At 38.0% G+C, this 12989-nt stretch overlaps 1 protein-coding gene across 1 annotated transcript in view; it reads right to left on the bottom strand.

The window, feature by feature from the left end:
• Nucleotides 1–2111: 2111 nt before the first annotated feature.
• SPMIP4 (sperm microtubule inner protein 4) overlaps nt 2112–12989 on the bottom strand; it is a 41989-nt gene continuing 31111 nt past the window's right edge. The window contains exons 8-10 of the mRNA XM_059171387.1: nt 6507–6681; nt 6072–6163; nt 2112–3158 (exon numbers count right to left, since the gene is read on the bottom strand). Coding sequence (XP_059027370.1) covers nt 2340–3158; nt 6072–6163; nt 6507–6681 — 1086 coding nt within the window. The 3' untranslated portion in view covers nt 2112–2339. The remainder of the gene's footprint in view (nt 3159–6071; nt 6164–6506; nt 6682–12989) is intronic.

Consider the following 12989-nt stretch of genomic DNA (forward strand, 5'->3'; position numbering starts at 1 on the left):
TTCCAGAATGTTCCTAATGTCTTGGCTCTATTCCCCCTACTGACCAGGCTGGTTTATACTTTTTTGTGTAGGATAAAACGAACAAAAAAATACAGTAAAAAAAATGAAATAATTTGCCATAGTTTTAACATGCTATTTGGAGTAAGAAAGAATAGATGCATGGATTCAATATATCTTTTTTTTTTAAAGATTTTATTTATTTATTTGACAGAGAGAAATCACAAGTAGATAGAGAGGCAGGCAGAGAGAGAGAGAGAGAGAGAGAGGGAAGCAGGCTCCCTGCCAAGCAGAGAGCCCAATGCGGGACTCGATCCCAGGACCCTGAGATCATGACCTGAGCCGAAGGCAGCAGCTTAACCCACTGAGCCACCCAGGCGCCCCGGATTCAATATATCTTAATCTGGAAGTCTCCATAAATATTTATCAAAGTTGAGCTTATGATGAGCATACTTGGAGGATAGGTATTCGCTGTCACCTAGTGAGGCCTTACAACCAGAGAGTTAGGAGTAGGTCTGACATCCTCTTAGGAGTATTGAGGAGTTAGGGCTATGGGCATTCACTCTACCCACCTCTATGCAGGAGTGATACAGCCTTCTCTCTTCACACATACCCACATAGAGGTGGGTAGAGTGAATGCCCATAGTCCTAATGTAGTTCTGTGTGCCTGCAATCAAGGGGAAAATGTATAATTAAAACCCCCAATTCCCATACTTCAGAGTCCCATCTTCCAGAGTTTTTCAGAATTGTAGTCTGATAATAACCTGTATGATAAAAAGATCAAATTAATTTGAGAAATGTGTATATCCCTCCCTTCCCCTCACGTTCCCAGATATGTTTCATATTAGTCTGTGGAGAATTCTGTGATTAGTAATGTGATGGTTTTGTTGCCCTTAGTTTTCTCCAATATTATTTTTATCATGTAACTTTTTGCATCCCATAATACCTAATATAACAAGGGCTCTAAAGTTGAGATTGAAAAAAAATTCCATAATTTTGGTCCAGAATAGTTTTAAAGGAGGTGTAATTAAATGATATGATCAGGAAACATAGAAAATAAATGAAATCTCAACAAAACACTCCTTAGAAATTCCTTATGAACTCTTCTTGATAAACTATGTCTAAAATAAGCCTTTTGGCACATTAAATGAGTTGACTTGCATTTGAGGGTTAGCCAAACTCTTGGTAGACCCCTTCCAAAAATATATGGCTTTAGAGTAATTGCTATCAAGCCGTCTGCTATGATGTATATGTTTATGTCCCCCTAAAATTCATATGTTAAAATCCTAACTCCTAAAGTTTATTAGGAGGTAGGACCTTTGGGAGGTGATTATTTCATGAAGGTGGATCCTTCATGAATAGGGTTAGTGCCCTTACAAAAGAGGCCCTGGAGAGAACCCTTGCCCCTTCCACCTTGTGAGGTTACAGGGAGAAGATGGCCATCAGTGAGGAAGCAGACACCAAATCTGCCAGTGCTATGACCTTGGACTTCCACCCTCTAGAACTGTAAGAAGTAAGTGTTGTTGGTAAGAGGTCTAGTTTATGGAATTTTATTTAGCAGCCCAAATAGACTAAGACACCATCCTTTCTTGCCACAATTAGAACTAACCAGTTACTAATTAAAGCCATTGTTAGATTTTCATAATAAAATCAATTTTTTCCCTGCATAAAAGAAATAATTACGTTTCTCTGTCAGGGAGCTAAAGGAAAAGAAACATCTAGCTTTGAATGTGTGCATGCAAAGCATTTTCGGTTTCATTTTTTCTACCAACTTATTTTGTCCACATGTTTACTTAAAAAAAAAAAAAACCAGGGCCCATATATTTAATTTATTAAGTTAATGTAATTTATAGAGCTGTCTCGCAATTAACTGGGCATTTGAGTTTTGTCTTTTGTATTTGGTGTTATTTTGTACAAATATTTACAGAAGGGGACAGGGTTCACATTTATTAAGGTACTATAGTTGTATAGACATCTGTCAGTTACTGGGCATAGAAATTTCAACTACTCATTTTTGTAAAACAGTGAGGTAAATTTTGTCATACACATTGATTTTCAAGATTTTGGAAAATTTCCTTGGAGTATAATTTGAAAATGAGATTAAAGACTTTAAATTTTTCTCATTCTAATATTTTATTGAAATTGTTAAACTTTTCAAGAATTAAGAACACCTCCTTTTCTGGGTTCCTCTGACCAGATCCTAACTTAAATTCCTGAAAACATAAACTTCATTAGCAAGATCATTATGGCTCTTCTAGAAAACAGAATCCAACAACATGAAGAACTGTTATAGTTTTACTTTCCTTGCAAGCAGCTGGGTTTCAAAGGAAGGGATGAATATCTCAATTGTAGAAATAATAGGAATTATGGCCATAGAATTGGTGTTTCATCCCTGAATGCTCCTTATCCCTGAGATCTTTATGGTCTTGTAGAATTGATTTATGGAAACGTTTTTGTGCACCAGTTTTTGAAAAATTATTCTTAAGCTCCAGCAGGTCAGTCTGAGGCTTGGCCACTCCAGCTCTAGGAATCCAACCCAGAATAGGTCTTGTTTCTTCATCGTTTTCTATGTCCAAGGACAACTGTTCTTCTCGCTTACTTAAAAAATGTTCTAAATCTAAAGCTTCCAAGTCTGGTTTACTTTCTAAAATACTAGGCTTATTAAGGCTAACAGAGTTTTGACACATACTACACTGGTCACGTATGACAGATTTAAACCGCTCATATGGAATATAATGGTTTGGGTTACAGTAAGGTATATGTTGGGGTTTTAATGCCAGCTGTCTCCAGTACAAATCTTCTATCTTTTTAGTATCTGTGATTTTTGGAAATGTTTTTATGTCACAAATGTTAGCCAGATCTTTTGTTGGGCAACTAGGTGGGGATGCATAGGCAGATAGCAGTTGTTCTTGCTTAATCTTGTCTTCAATTTCCTGTTTTTTATGGGTGGCTCCCGGCAGTGTGTTATCACGAAGTGCCATCATTTCTGTAGAACTGGGTATAAAGGTATGGAAAGTACACAAAACTCTAGGGGTACAATCTGGACAGGAAGGTGGTTTTTGCTGGACAGTAGCCTCTAGAGGACGTCGGTTCTGAATCAGTCGAGCAATTCGTCCTTCCAAGGGCCTTGGAGGTTTTAAAACAGGATGGAATTTTTCTTGCTGTAGTGGTGGGATAAAAAGGAGGAAATCAGTTAATAAATCTGGCATTGTAAGTTTATCACTACAAGTGGCAGGTCAAATTCGTACCCATTTTCACTGAGTAAACACGGGATGGGTGTAGGAGTGCAGAGTGCATATTGCAATGTTTATTTATTTATTTATAGACATTGATATTTATGCCATAGTAAACACATGTTTTTCTCTTCTACTCATATGGAAAGGGGATAGATATTTTTACTTGGCTATAGAAAAACTCCTCTATGTAGGAAGTCTTTTCTTTCAAACTTTTAGAGATATTGAAGGGATCTCAGGAGCAAGACTTCTGCCATCCTGAACAGATGATGGTAACAGTTATGTGCAGTTTTTTAAATCTCAGTGAAAGCTTTCTTTATTTGGCCAGCCCAGCCGTTCTTAAACCTTGGTTGAATCAGAATCAGCTTTAGAGCTGGGAGAAAAATGAGATTCCTAAGCTTGATCCTCTGAGATTGTGATTCAGAGGTTCTGCAGTAGGGCTCAGGAATCTGCTTTTTTAACAAGCATCTTGGGTGAATGCTGAGGCCAGTGATGTGCTGTGCTTAGAAAAACACCCATCTGTGGGGAGCTTGTCATGTCTGTGCTTTTTGAGATGTTTTACAAATATTGTGAAGTCTGTCTGGTAACTGCAAAAGTAGTGTGGGTATTTAAAAGGTTATTCATAGATGTCTGTGGTGGGGGGACAGGAGGAAGAGGGAGGAGTTGATGAAGAAGGGGCAGGTGGAAACTTCCTGGGATGATAGTAATGTTCATTATATCCGTAAGTGGTTGGGTTACAAAAATATGTGCATTTGTCAGAACTCATAGAATGTATGCTTAAAATTTGTGCAATTTCATTGAATGTGTACTTGCCTTAAAAGAAAAACTGCAACAAATTGAGCTGTTTAATTGTATGCATGCTGAATATTTAAGGCTGAAGTAGCCTGTTGTCTGCAATTTACTCTGACATGTGTGAAACATAATAAAGTGTATTGATGGATGGTTGGAGGGATAGAAAGATGGGTAGATTATGTGATAAAAGAAGTATGGTAAAATGCTAATGGTAGAATCTAGATGGTGGGTAGATCAATGTTAACTGCAAAATTATTTCAACTTTCCATATGTTTGAAAATTTTAATGACAGTATATTGAAGAAAAATTTAAAAAGAATGGATGGGGGCGCCTGGGTGGCTCAGTGGGTTAAGCCGTTGCCTTTGGCTCAGGTCGTGATCTCAGGGTCCTGGGATCGAGTTCCGCATCGGGCTCTCTGCTCAGCAGGGAGCCTGCTTCCCTTCCTCTCTCTCTGCCTGCCTCTCCGTCTACTTGTGATTTCTCTCTGTCAAATAAATAAATAAAATCTTAAAAAAAAAAAAAAAGAATGGATGGATGGTGAGGATGGAATTGATAGCAGAGATAATACAAACGAGAATGGTGACAAACTATATTTTGGATTTAGAAAACAAAATGGATTTAGGAGTGTCTTCTTGGATCCTAATTTGCTTGGAGTTGGAGGAATTTCCATGTTATTAACAGATCTGTTATAACCTTTAGGCAATCAGGTTTGAGTAGATACTATGAAGAAAAAAGAAACTCCAGCTCTTTGAAATACTGTGTTAAATTTTGATAAGGTAAAAATCTAAGTTGTATCATATCCAATTTACAGTGTCCTTTTATGCAAAAAGCAGTTTTAGTATCTGTATTTCATTCTACTACAACAAAATATTCTAACACTTTGTACCACTACAACATGCATTCCCAGAGTGTTGTCTTTTAGAAACCAGCAAGACTCACTAAAACTTACTTTTAAACTAACTATTTTAGGCATATTTTATCTTGTTATTAATAAAAATTTAGTTGATGATTTATTGCAGAATAATTTTGCATATAATATACTTGACAACCATCCTTTGTATAATTATATGTGTATTTTTTGGTAAACATGATAAAGCTGCTTTCCTATAGGGTCAAATCTGTGGAAATCTGGACAGCTGCTAAACATGCTTGACAATGTCAGTGTATGTATAGTGTTTTCTAGTATTAGAGAATATTTGCTGCAAGTGTAACATAATGGAGAAAACCCTTCGGTGAATGATAAAGGACAGTTTGTGTAACCACTTCAGGTGTTTCAGTTTTATCACCTTGGGAAATAACTGAAGCTAATGTAAAATAAATGAGTTCAGTCTAAAAAGAGTTCATACTGAAATATCTTATAATTACTTTTTATGGATCTTTCCACAGTTTATATCTTTGAAAATACTAATTTTGTTTAAAAAACTTTGTAGTTTTATAGGATAAAATATAGGCCCTAAATAAAACAACATATGTGTATACTATTACATCATTATATTTCAAGTAAATCAACAGATGATAATTTCTGTTACTAAGGGCTTGATCATTTCTTTCAGGTCATTTCACATAACTGATTAAAAAATCTGTATTAATATTGGCAGAGAATTTATTGCTTTCAATTTTAATTCAGCAAACTAATTATTGTGGGTATTAGGAAGAAGCCCTATCTCTTCAAAAGCAGTGATACTGTACAAGATACACAAATATATAAAGATGCATGGAATTTATTAAGAATCGCATTAAAGGGTAAGCATTTGTAAACTGACTCCTTTGTAAATTTTAGAAGAATAGTATAGTAGAAAATCTGTTTAAAAAAAGAAAACATAAAACACCAGCGCTGTGAATAGGAAAAGAAACCTTGCCTGTTTTTGAAATAGTGGACAAGGGTATTCAAACTGGTTCAACTCAATTCAGAATTAACTTCTAAGATGAGTTAAATTTTCCCTTTGCTAACTTCGTCACCACGACTCATGAAGTAAAGAAAAAGTGGTAGGAGCCTAACACCTGGATACTTTCACCCTAAATAACTGAGAGTTGACTGCAATTACTTACAGGCTCTGGGTCAAATCCTATCTGTCCAGTTAACTCTGCTACCTCCTTTTCATGGTAATCATCCAGTTCAAGGGGGTTCATGGGCCCCAGACCTTAATGAAAACATCACATCTTATTACATTGTTAGAGTAAATGAAAGATGACACTTAAATGACCTTTTATAGAAAAACTTACCCATTTCCCTTTGTAATATAATTAAAACAAATAAAATGAATTTTACCTCCCAGTTTCTCACTAAGAGAAGCTTACCACCCACCCTAACTTCTTTTAGTACTTTGATTAAGAAACAGGGAAAAACACTAGAAGATATAAGCTATATAGATATAAGAAGATATCATTTATTTATGTTTTAAATCTGTCAGTATATAAGATATAACAACATTTCTCAAATATTCTAATTTTGTTATTTTTACTTGGATTAAAGTAAACCCATACCTGTAAAATCATGAGTGTACGAAGTGATCCAATGGGACCTCTCAAGATTTCTTTGTATGTTGGCTTCTCTTAGAGAGCTAATAGGGTCCCACGAATTTAAAGTAGTGTTAGGAGCGAAGGTTTTAGGAGGTTTTGGGTAGAATATAGGCTTGTTTTTCTCAACGCATTTAGGAAACTAGAACATGAACATAAGAGTTTATCATCATTAATGTTATCTAATAGAATAAGGGCTGATTGACCATGTCAGTAGGAAGGAGGGTAAAGGAAATTCTAAGCTGAAATCAGATATTGTTTCTTTCCTTCATTAGTTACTAACGTTCTTCAACTTAACCATATTTAGAGTTAAATACAATATTTTATCAAAGGAATGGTGAGGTCTTTTCTGAAAGTTTTTTTTTTTTTTTTTGCTTTAGCAGGGACTCTGTCTGATAATGTACATTGGAGAAATGTCCCTGGGAATACTCTATCTCCAGTAACATTTTGTTAGATATAAAGGCTCTGAGGTACCCCTTTGGCTAAATACAGCCAAAGTTGTGCGCCTCCTACTTCCTTTTCCTTGCCTGAAATGGCACCATTTGATATATTAATTTTTTTTTTTTTAAGAGAACAGGAGGCAGGGAAGAGGAAAGAGAGAAAGAATCTTAAGCAGACTCCACGCCCAGCTCGACACTGCTCATTCGACCTGAGCCTAAATCAAGAGTCTGATGCTTAACCAACTGAGTCCCATTTTATTGATTTCTGATGAAGTTTAAGTCACTCAAATTCAAATAAAAATTTTTATTCTGTTGACATAACTGTTTACTATGGATTTTATTTTGTATTTTCAAAAGGAGGTATAAAAGTAAATGACTGAGTTTCATTGTAGTCTTTTTGGCTGTTTAGAAATTCACTTTTTCTCAGATTGATAACACTCAATAATATTTACTGAGTACCTATATGGGCAAGGTAGTTGCAGGGAACAAGGATGGATCAGAAACAAGTCATCCAGGAATATTGACTAGAGGGGAGATAAGGCATGGACATAAATGACTATAAGATGAAAAGTAACTCTTGGTTATAAAAGAGGTTAAGAAAGAATTATTTGTTAAAAAAAAAAGTAAGAATTATTTGTAAATTCAGAGGAGGAAGAGATTGATTCCAGCTGAACAGGGAAGTAGGGCTGGGAGCAGAGAAGGGACACAAGAGACCATGTTATGTTATATTACAGAAATAGGCCTTAAAGGACATGCAGAGATGGGGAGGCCCAAGGAATAGTAAGAGCAAAGGTATGGATGGTGGTGGAAGTATTGAATTAACTTTCTTGAACACTATGCATTTGTCCTGACAGTCAGGCCCACCCTTACCATTTGCAGGTCTTAGGGCTAGAGTATAGTGAGAGCCCACATTCCGTCAGTCTAACTAGCTTAATTTATAAATTAAGCAAATAAGCTGCAAAGAAATAAAATGTGTTTCATCCTTCTACCTTGACAAAATACCTTCATGACAACTTGGAAGACCACGTTCAAATTTAGACTTCTTCAACTATCCTAATTCTGTATTGGGATATGGTAGTTCAGAAAGAGCTAGCTGGTAGCCTTTGGCCTCAGCATCTCTTACGGCTTTCTTCCTGCCCCCAATTCCATCTCAAATGATGAAGTGTCTTGAATATAAGGGTACCCGGGCCCTAGGTTCAAGCTCCATTATGCCTTTTACCTCTGCTTCCAGCAAAGAGCCACCACTTGGCCACCCCTTTGAGCTAGAGGTATATACTAGCTTAGAAGCAGTGTCAACCCCGGGAGGATGGACCTGAGGAAGAGGCCCCCACGAAGGCCCTAGTACTGGGGTCAGTGCCATTTTGTCAAGGATTTCTTCAGTCCAACATCAGGCTGGGGTAGGAGACTGGGGAACATGGGCTCTTGATAGATAGATCCCCTTATACCCACAAACATTCTGTGCCATAGGGAGGGGTACAGCCAGAGGAAGGCTAGGGCTGGGCCGAAAGGCATGGAGCCTTCTAAAGTTCTGGATCTAAGGATGATGCTGATTATAGCAAGCTTTTGAAGTTGGAATGATTCCCATTTTCCATATATGGAATAGTCATGGTAAAAGGCACTTGACAGAAGACTGTTTTAAGTATTAAGTAATCACCTCTATAAATTTTTAACAAATATGTGGCTTGTCTATTCTTTGTTCTCTCTCTCTCTCTCTTTTAAAATATTTTATTTATTTATTTGACGAAGAGAGAGAGCACAGCATGGGGAGCTGCAAGCAGAGGAAGAAGGAGAAGCAGACCCCCACAGAGCACGGAGTCCGACATGGGGCTCCATCCTAGGACTCTGGGATCATGACCTGAGCTGAAGGCAGACACTTAACAACTGAGCCACCCAGGTGCCCCATTCTTTGTTCTCTTGGTCATGATTTGCAAAGGCAACTTAGAAATCAGGACTTTTAAAAAAAAATATTGTTCCAAGGGGCTGGATTAACCCTGTGTCTTAATCTAATTTAAAGAACTGTAATGATCTACTGAAATACAGGCAAGGGTACAGAGGAAGAAAGGAGGGGATGTGAGATTTTATTGGAGCCTGTGGTGTCTTGGAAAGAGTTTAAAGAGTCAGGAATAGGGACACCTAGATGGCTCAGTCAGTTAAGTGTCTGCCTTTGGTTCAGGTCTTGGTTCAAGTCCCACATCCAGCTCCTTGGACAGTGGGGAGCTTGCTTTTCCCTCTGTCTACCACTACCCCTGCTTGTACACTCTCTCTCTGACAAATAAAATCTTAAAAAAAAAAAAAAAAAGAGGAATATTTGAGAGTGGAGAGCTGGCCGATTTTCGGTATGTTAAGGCAATGGTATATGGTATTCTGAGAGGATGGTGAGGGGGGGCTGCTGGTGATCATCCATCCACTCGATAGGAATTTGTTGATCCAATGTCCTATTCACAGGGTGACGTTTGTGTTTGATACGCAAGACAAGTACAAAAGCAGGAAGGAATTCCGGTTCCCAAGATATTATATAGCTAGGCAGATACTCCAGTCTACAAAGGAGTGGTGTCATTTGTTTTAACTGAGGAATACATTTTCAGAGGAGTGGTGCCATATAAATTGTAGTTACATTCCCTGGTAGCCCATAAAGTCTATGTAACTCATAAGTGGCCTAATAAACATTTGCTGAATACCTGGTACATGCACAGCTATATGCAGGCATCTAAGGGTCTGTGATAAGGACCAAAACTCCATAAGTTGCCATAGAATAACAGAAATTAATACTATTACAATACATTAAAAAACCCAAGAAATTAAATATCGTTTTTTGTTCTTAGTCTTAAATGATGGCACTTAATCAGGTTTAATAGGGGGAATAAGAACAGGTTTATTTTGGAGACCACTCTGCCCTTTGGAGAGCTTAGTACGGATATCCTGGCTCCTTAGTGGATCATGCTTCACTTAATTCTTTTATATCAGCATCATTTTACATTAAGTTGTGATTAGAAATTATTTCATTTATATACGAAATGAATAGAGAACACAAAAGAGAGTGTGTGTGTAAATAAGAGATGAGAGACTGGCAGAGATACTTTCCTTTGGTAACTAGCTAGGACTTGGGAAGAGAGAGATGAAGGGAGAAGAGGTTGCACAATAGGAGGAAAGTCTGCCTGTGATGGAGGAGAAAGAGTGGAGGGGCAAGACCATAAATGGGGAAGCCTGCAGGGTAGAGAAGAGAGAGCCTACCAGTTTATGTCCCATTCTGGATGCGTTAGCTGTTGCTGGAGATGAGCAGGTGGGAGGGTGGGGCCCAGGGTCCAGGTGGTGATGGGAAGGTGAACTGTGGGCAGCCAGTTATTTGATGACACATCTTTAAAGGAGGAACCTGTGTCCTTGCCAAATCTATTGTGGTTATTTGAGGATGAGTGTGGATTATGGGTGTTCTTGTGGAGAGACAGAACTGTCCTAGGAATAAGGAATGTAACTTTAGGAGGGGAATGGGCACTTCAGATTAGAAAAACAGCAGGTAGTTCAAGCAGGAAACCACAATCCTCTGTAGGGGTGATAGGAGTGGATGCTCTTTCCAAGAGAAGCCAAAGGTCTTTCCAAATATTTACAGTTAAGGAAAATTGGATAGCAGGCTCAGTTAGGCTTTGAAAACAGTTTGTTGGTTAGAGAGGTTTATGGCACTTGACCTCCGTGGTTATTATATCTCATCATACTGTAAAGATCATTACAAGGGGCAACTGAGTGACTCGGTTGGTTAAGTGTCTGACTCTTAATTTTGGCTCAGGTCATGATCTCAGGGTCATGAGCTTGAGCCCCTATGTTGGGCTCTGAGCTGAGTCTGGAGCAGAAGGCAACTTTAACCCTAAGCTTTCTGTCTACTAATAGTGCTGAGTGCTCTTACATGCATTTCATTCTCAAGACAACCCTACAAGGTAGAGTGCATTACAATTGCTATTTTATCTATGAGGAAACTGAGGTGGTAAAGAGTTAAATGTATTATTCAGGGCCATACAACTGATACATTTTAGAGCCAGGAGCTGTGCCACTTTAAAATGTATACTCTTTACCAAATGTTACACATGTTGTCTTATTGGCTTGGATAGAAACACTAAAATATGGCTTCTGCGGTTTTCTGTTCTATAGCCAGGAGATACATTTTGGAATGACTTAAGTTACTCATGTCCTTACCCCTCCCTCCCACCCTCAGGGAATGACGATTATAATTACGTCATCAGTTATGATGTGAGTAGAGTACAGCCTGAGAATTGGGATTTCTAAAAGCACCTCAGGTAATTCTAATGTGCAGCCAAGGTTGAGCACCACTGTTCGAGCAATAGGAAAGGTAAATACTCTAAAAATATTCTCCTTTAACAAAAATAGAACATTGCAGATAAAGTTGACCACTTCCACCGGTGAAGTGGTGAAAGGCAGGGGAGGACAAGTATAGGTATTATCATAAAGGGGGAAAAATGAGTCATGAGATACTCCCATCAAGCTCAGTATTAATTTTATTTTTATTTTTTCATCCAGCAAAGTGCAAAACTTGATTAGAATTAGGGATAAACCAGAAAAATAATTGAGAAGTTGACGAGATTAGAATAGATTAAGAAAAGATTAATCATTGGAAGAAGAGTCAGATAAATCAGTCAAAAATATTTATATACAAAGTGCTATGGGAAATATACATATTATAAAATATTCCATTTTTAAAGAGCTTGTAACTTAGTTGAAATATAAAATACATGTGAAAAATTACTGGTTACTATAAGTGTTACATAGGGGCACCTGGGTGGCTCGGTGGGTGAGCCTCTGCCTTCGGCTCAGGTCGTGATCCCAGGGTCCTGGGATTGAGCCCCCCATCGGGCTTTCTGCTCAGCGGGGAGCCTGCTTCCTCCTCACCCACCCTCTGCCTGCCTCTCTGCCTACTTGTGATCTCTGTTGAATAAATACATAAAATATTTAATAAAAAAATAAGTGTTATAGAAAGAAGAAGAGAAATCATTTCTATTGGAGTAATAATGCTTATAAATTATAGCACTTTCTATTTTCCAAAATGCTTTTATATCGTTCATATCCTCATATCCTGTGAAGTTTATAGGACAGATTTTACTGAAATCATATAGGTACATTTTACTAGTGAAAGCTCAGAGAAGAGAAACAATATTTCTTACATCACCAAGAGAACAAATGGCAGAAATCGGAATAACTAGAACACAGGTCTGCTGATTTGGTTCACTTTTTGATGTGCAGCAGAAACAATAAGAGTTGCACTGAGCCCTGAGGAATGAGCAAGTCTGAGATAGGTCAAGGGGCCCTGAAAGGAGAGCACTCCAGGAGTGGGTCATGACCATCCACCTGTTCAGGGACCGGGAGCTGAGCCAGGCTGTAGGAAGGAAGGCAGGCCAGACTCTGAAGGGTCTTTGGAGCTCCGTTAAAGCCTTGGGATTTACACTTAAGTAAAGTGGAGCTAGTCAAGAATGTTGCAAAGGGGCAAGATTTGGGGACAGCAGCGTTTTCCTGAGCAGGATTAAGGGAGGGAGATTGAAAGAAAGAACTGAACCACAGAGCTGGAGACTTGGGCTATTACGTGTAATGACAGAATAGTCTCAAGAATAACTTCTATTTCTAGGTTACTTTGATATACAGCTTGCATGGAAGAATGAAAGAGGTCCAGTAATATAGATGATTCTTTAAGGATTTTTCTTGATGTACAACTTTACAAAGAACAGACACGAAATTGCTTCCTTCAGAGGTGACTGTGTGACACCGCAGGGACCACACTCCAGCCTGCCACAGTCATCGCCTCAAATAAAATTCAAATGTTTCTAGCCTTGTATAATTATTTCTTGCCCACCTCATGGATTCTTAGGTGCAAGACGATGATATATGGAGAATGCTTGGCACTGCCTCTCACAAACTAACTGGTCAATGTCAGCTCTTATAATTTTCAAATGTGTAGATCTTTTCCTTCAGGATTTAAAATTTTTTCTTTCTATCTACCTGGAGTCTTGGTACA

Source organism: Mustela lutreola, chromosome 4 (assembly GCF_030435805.1).
Source record: "Mustela lutreola isolate mMusLut2 chromosome 4, mMusLut2.pri, whole genome shotgun sequence".
In the NCBI taxonomy this organism is placed as follows: Eukaryota; Metazoa; Chordata; class Mammalia; order Carnivora; family Mustelidae; genus Mustela; species Mustela lutreola.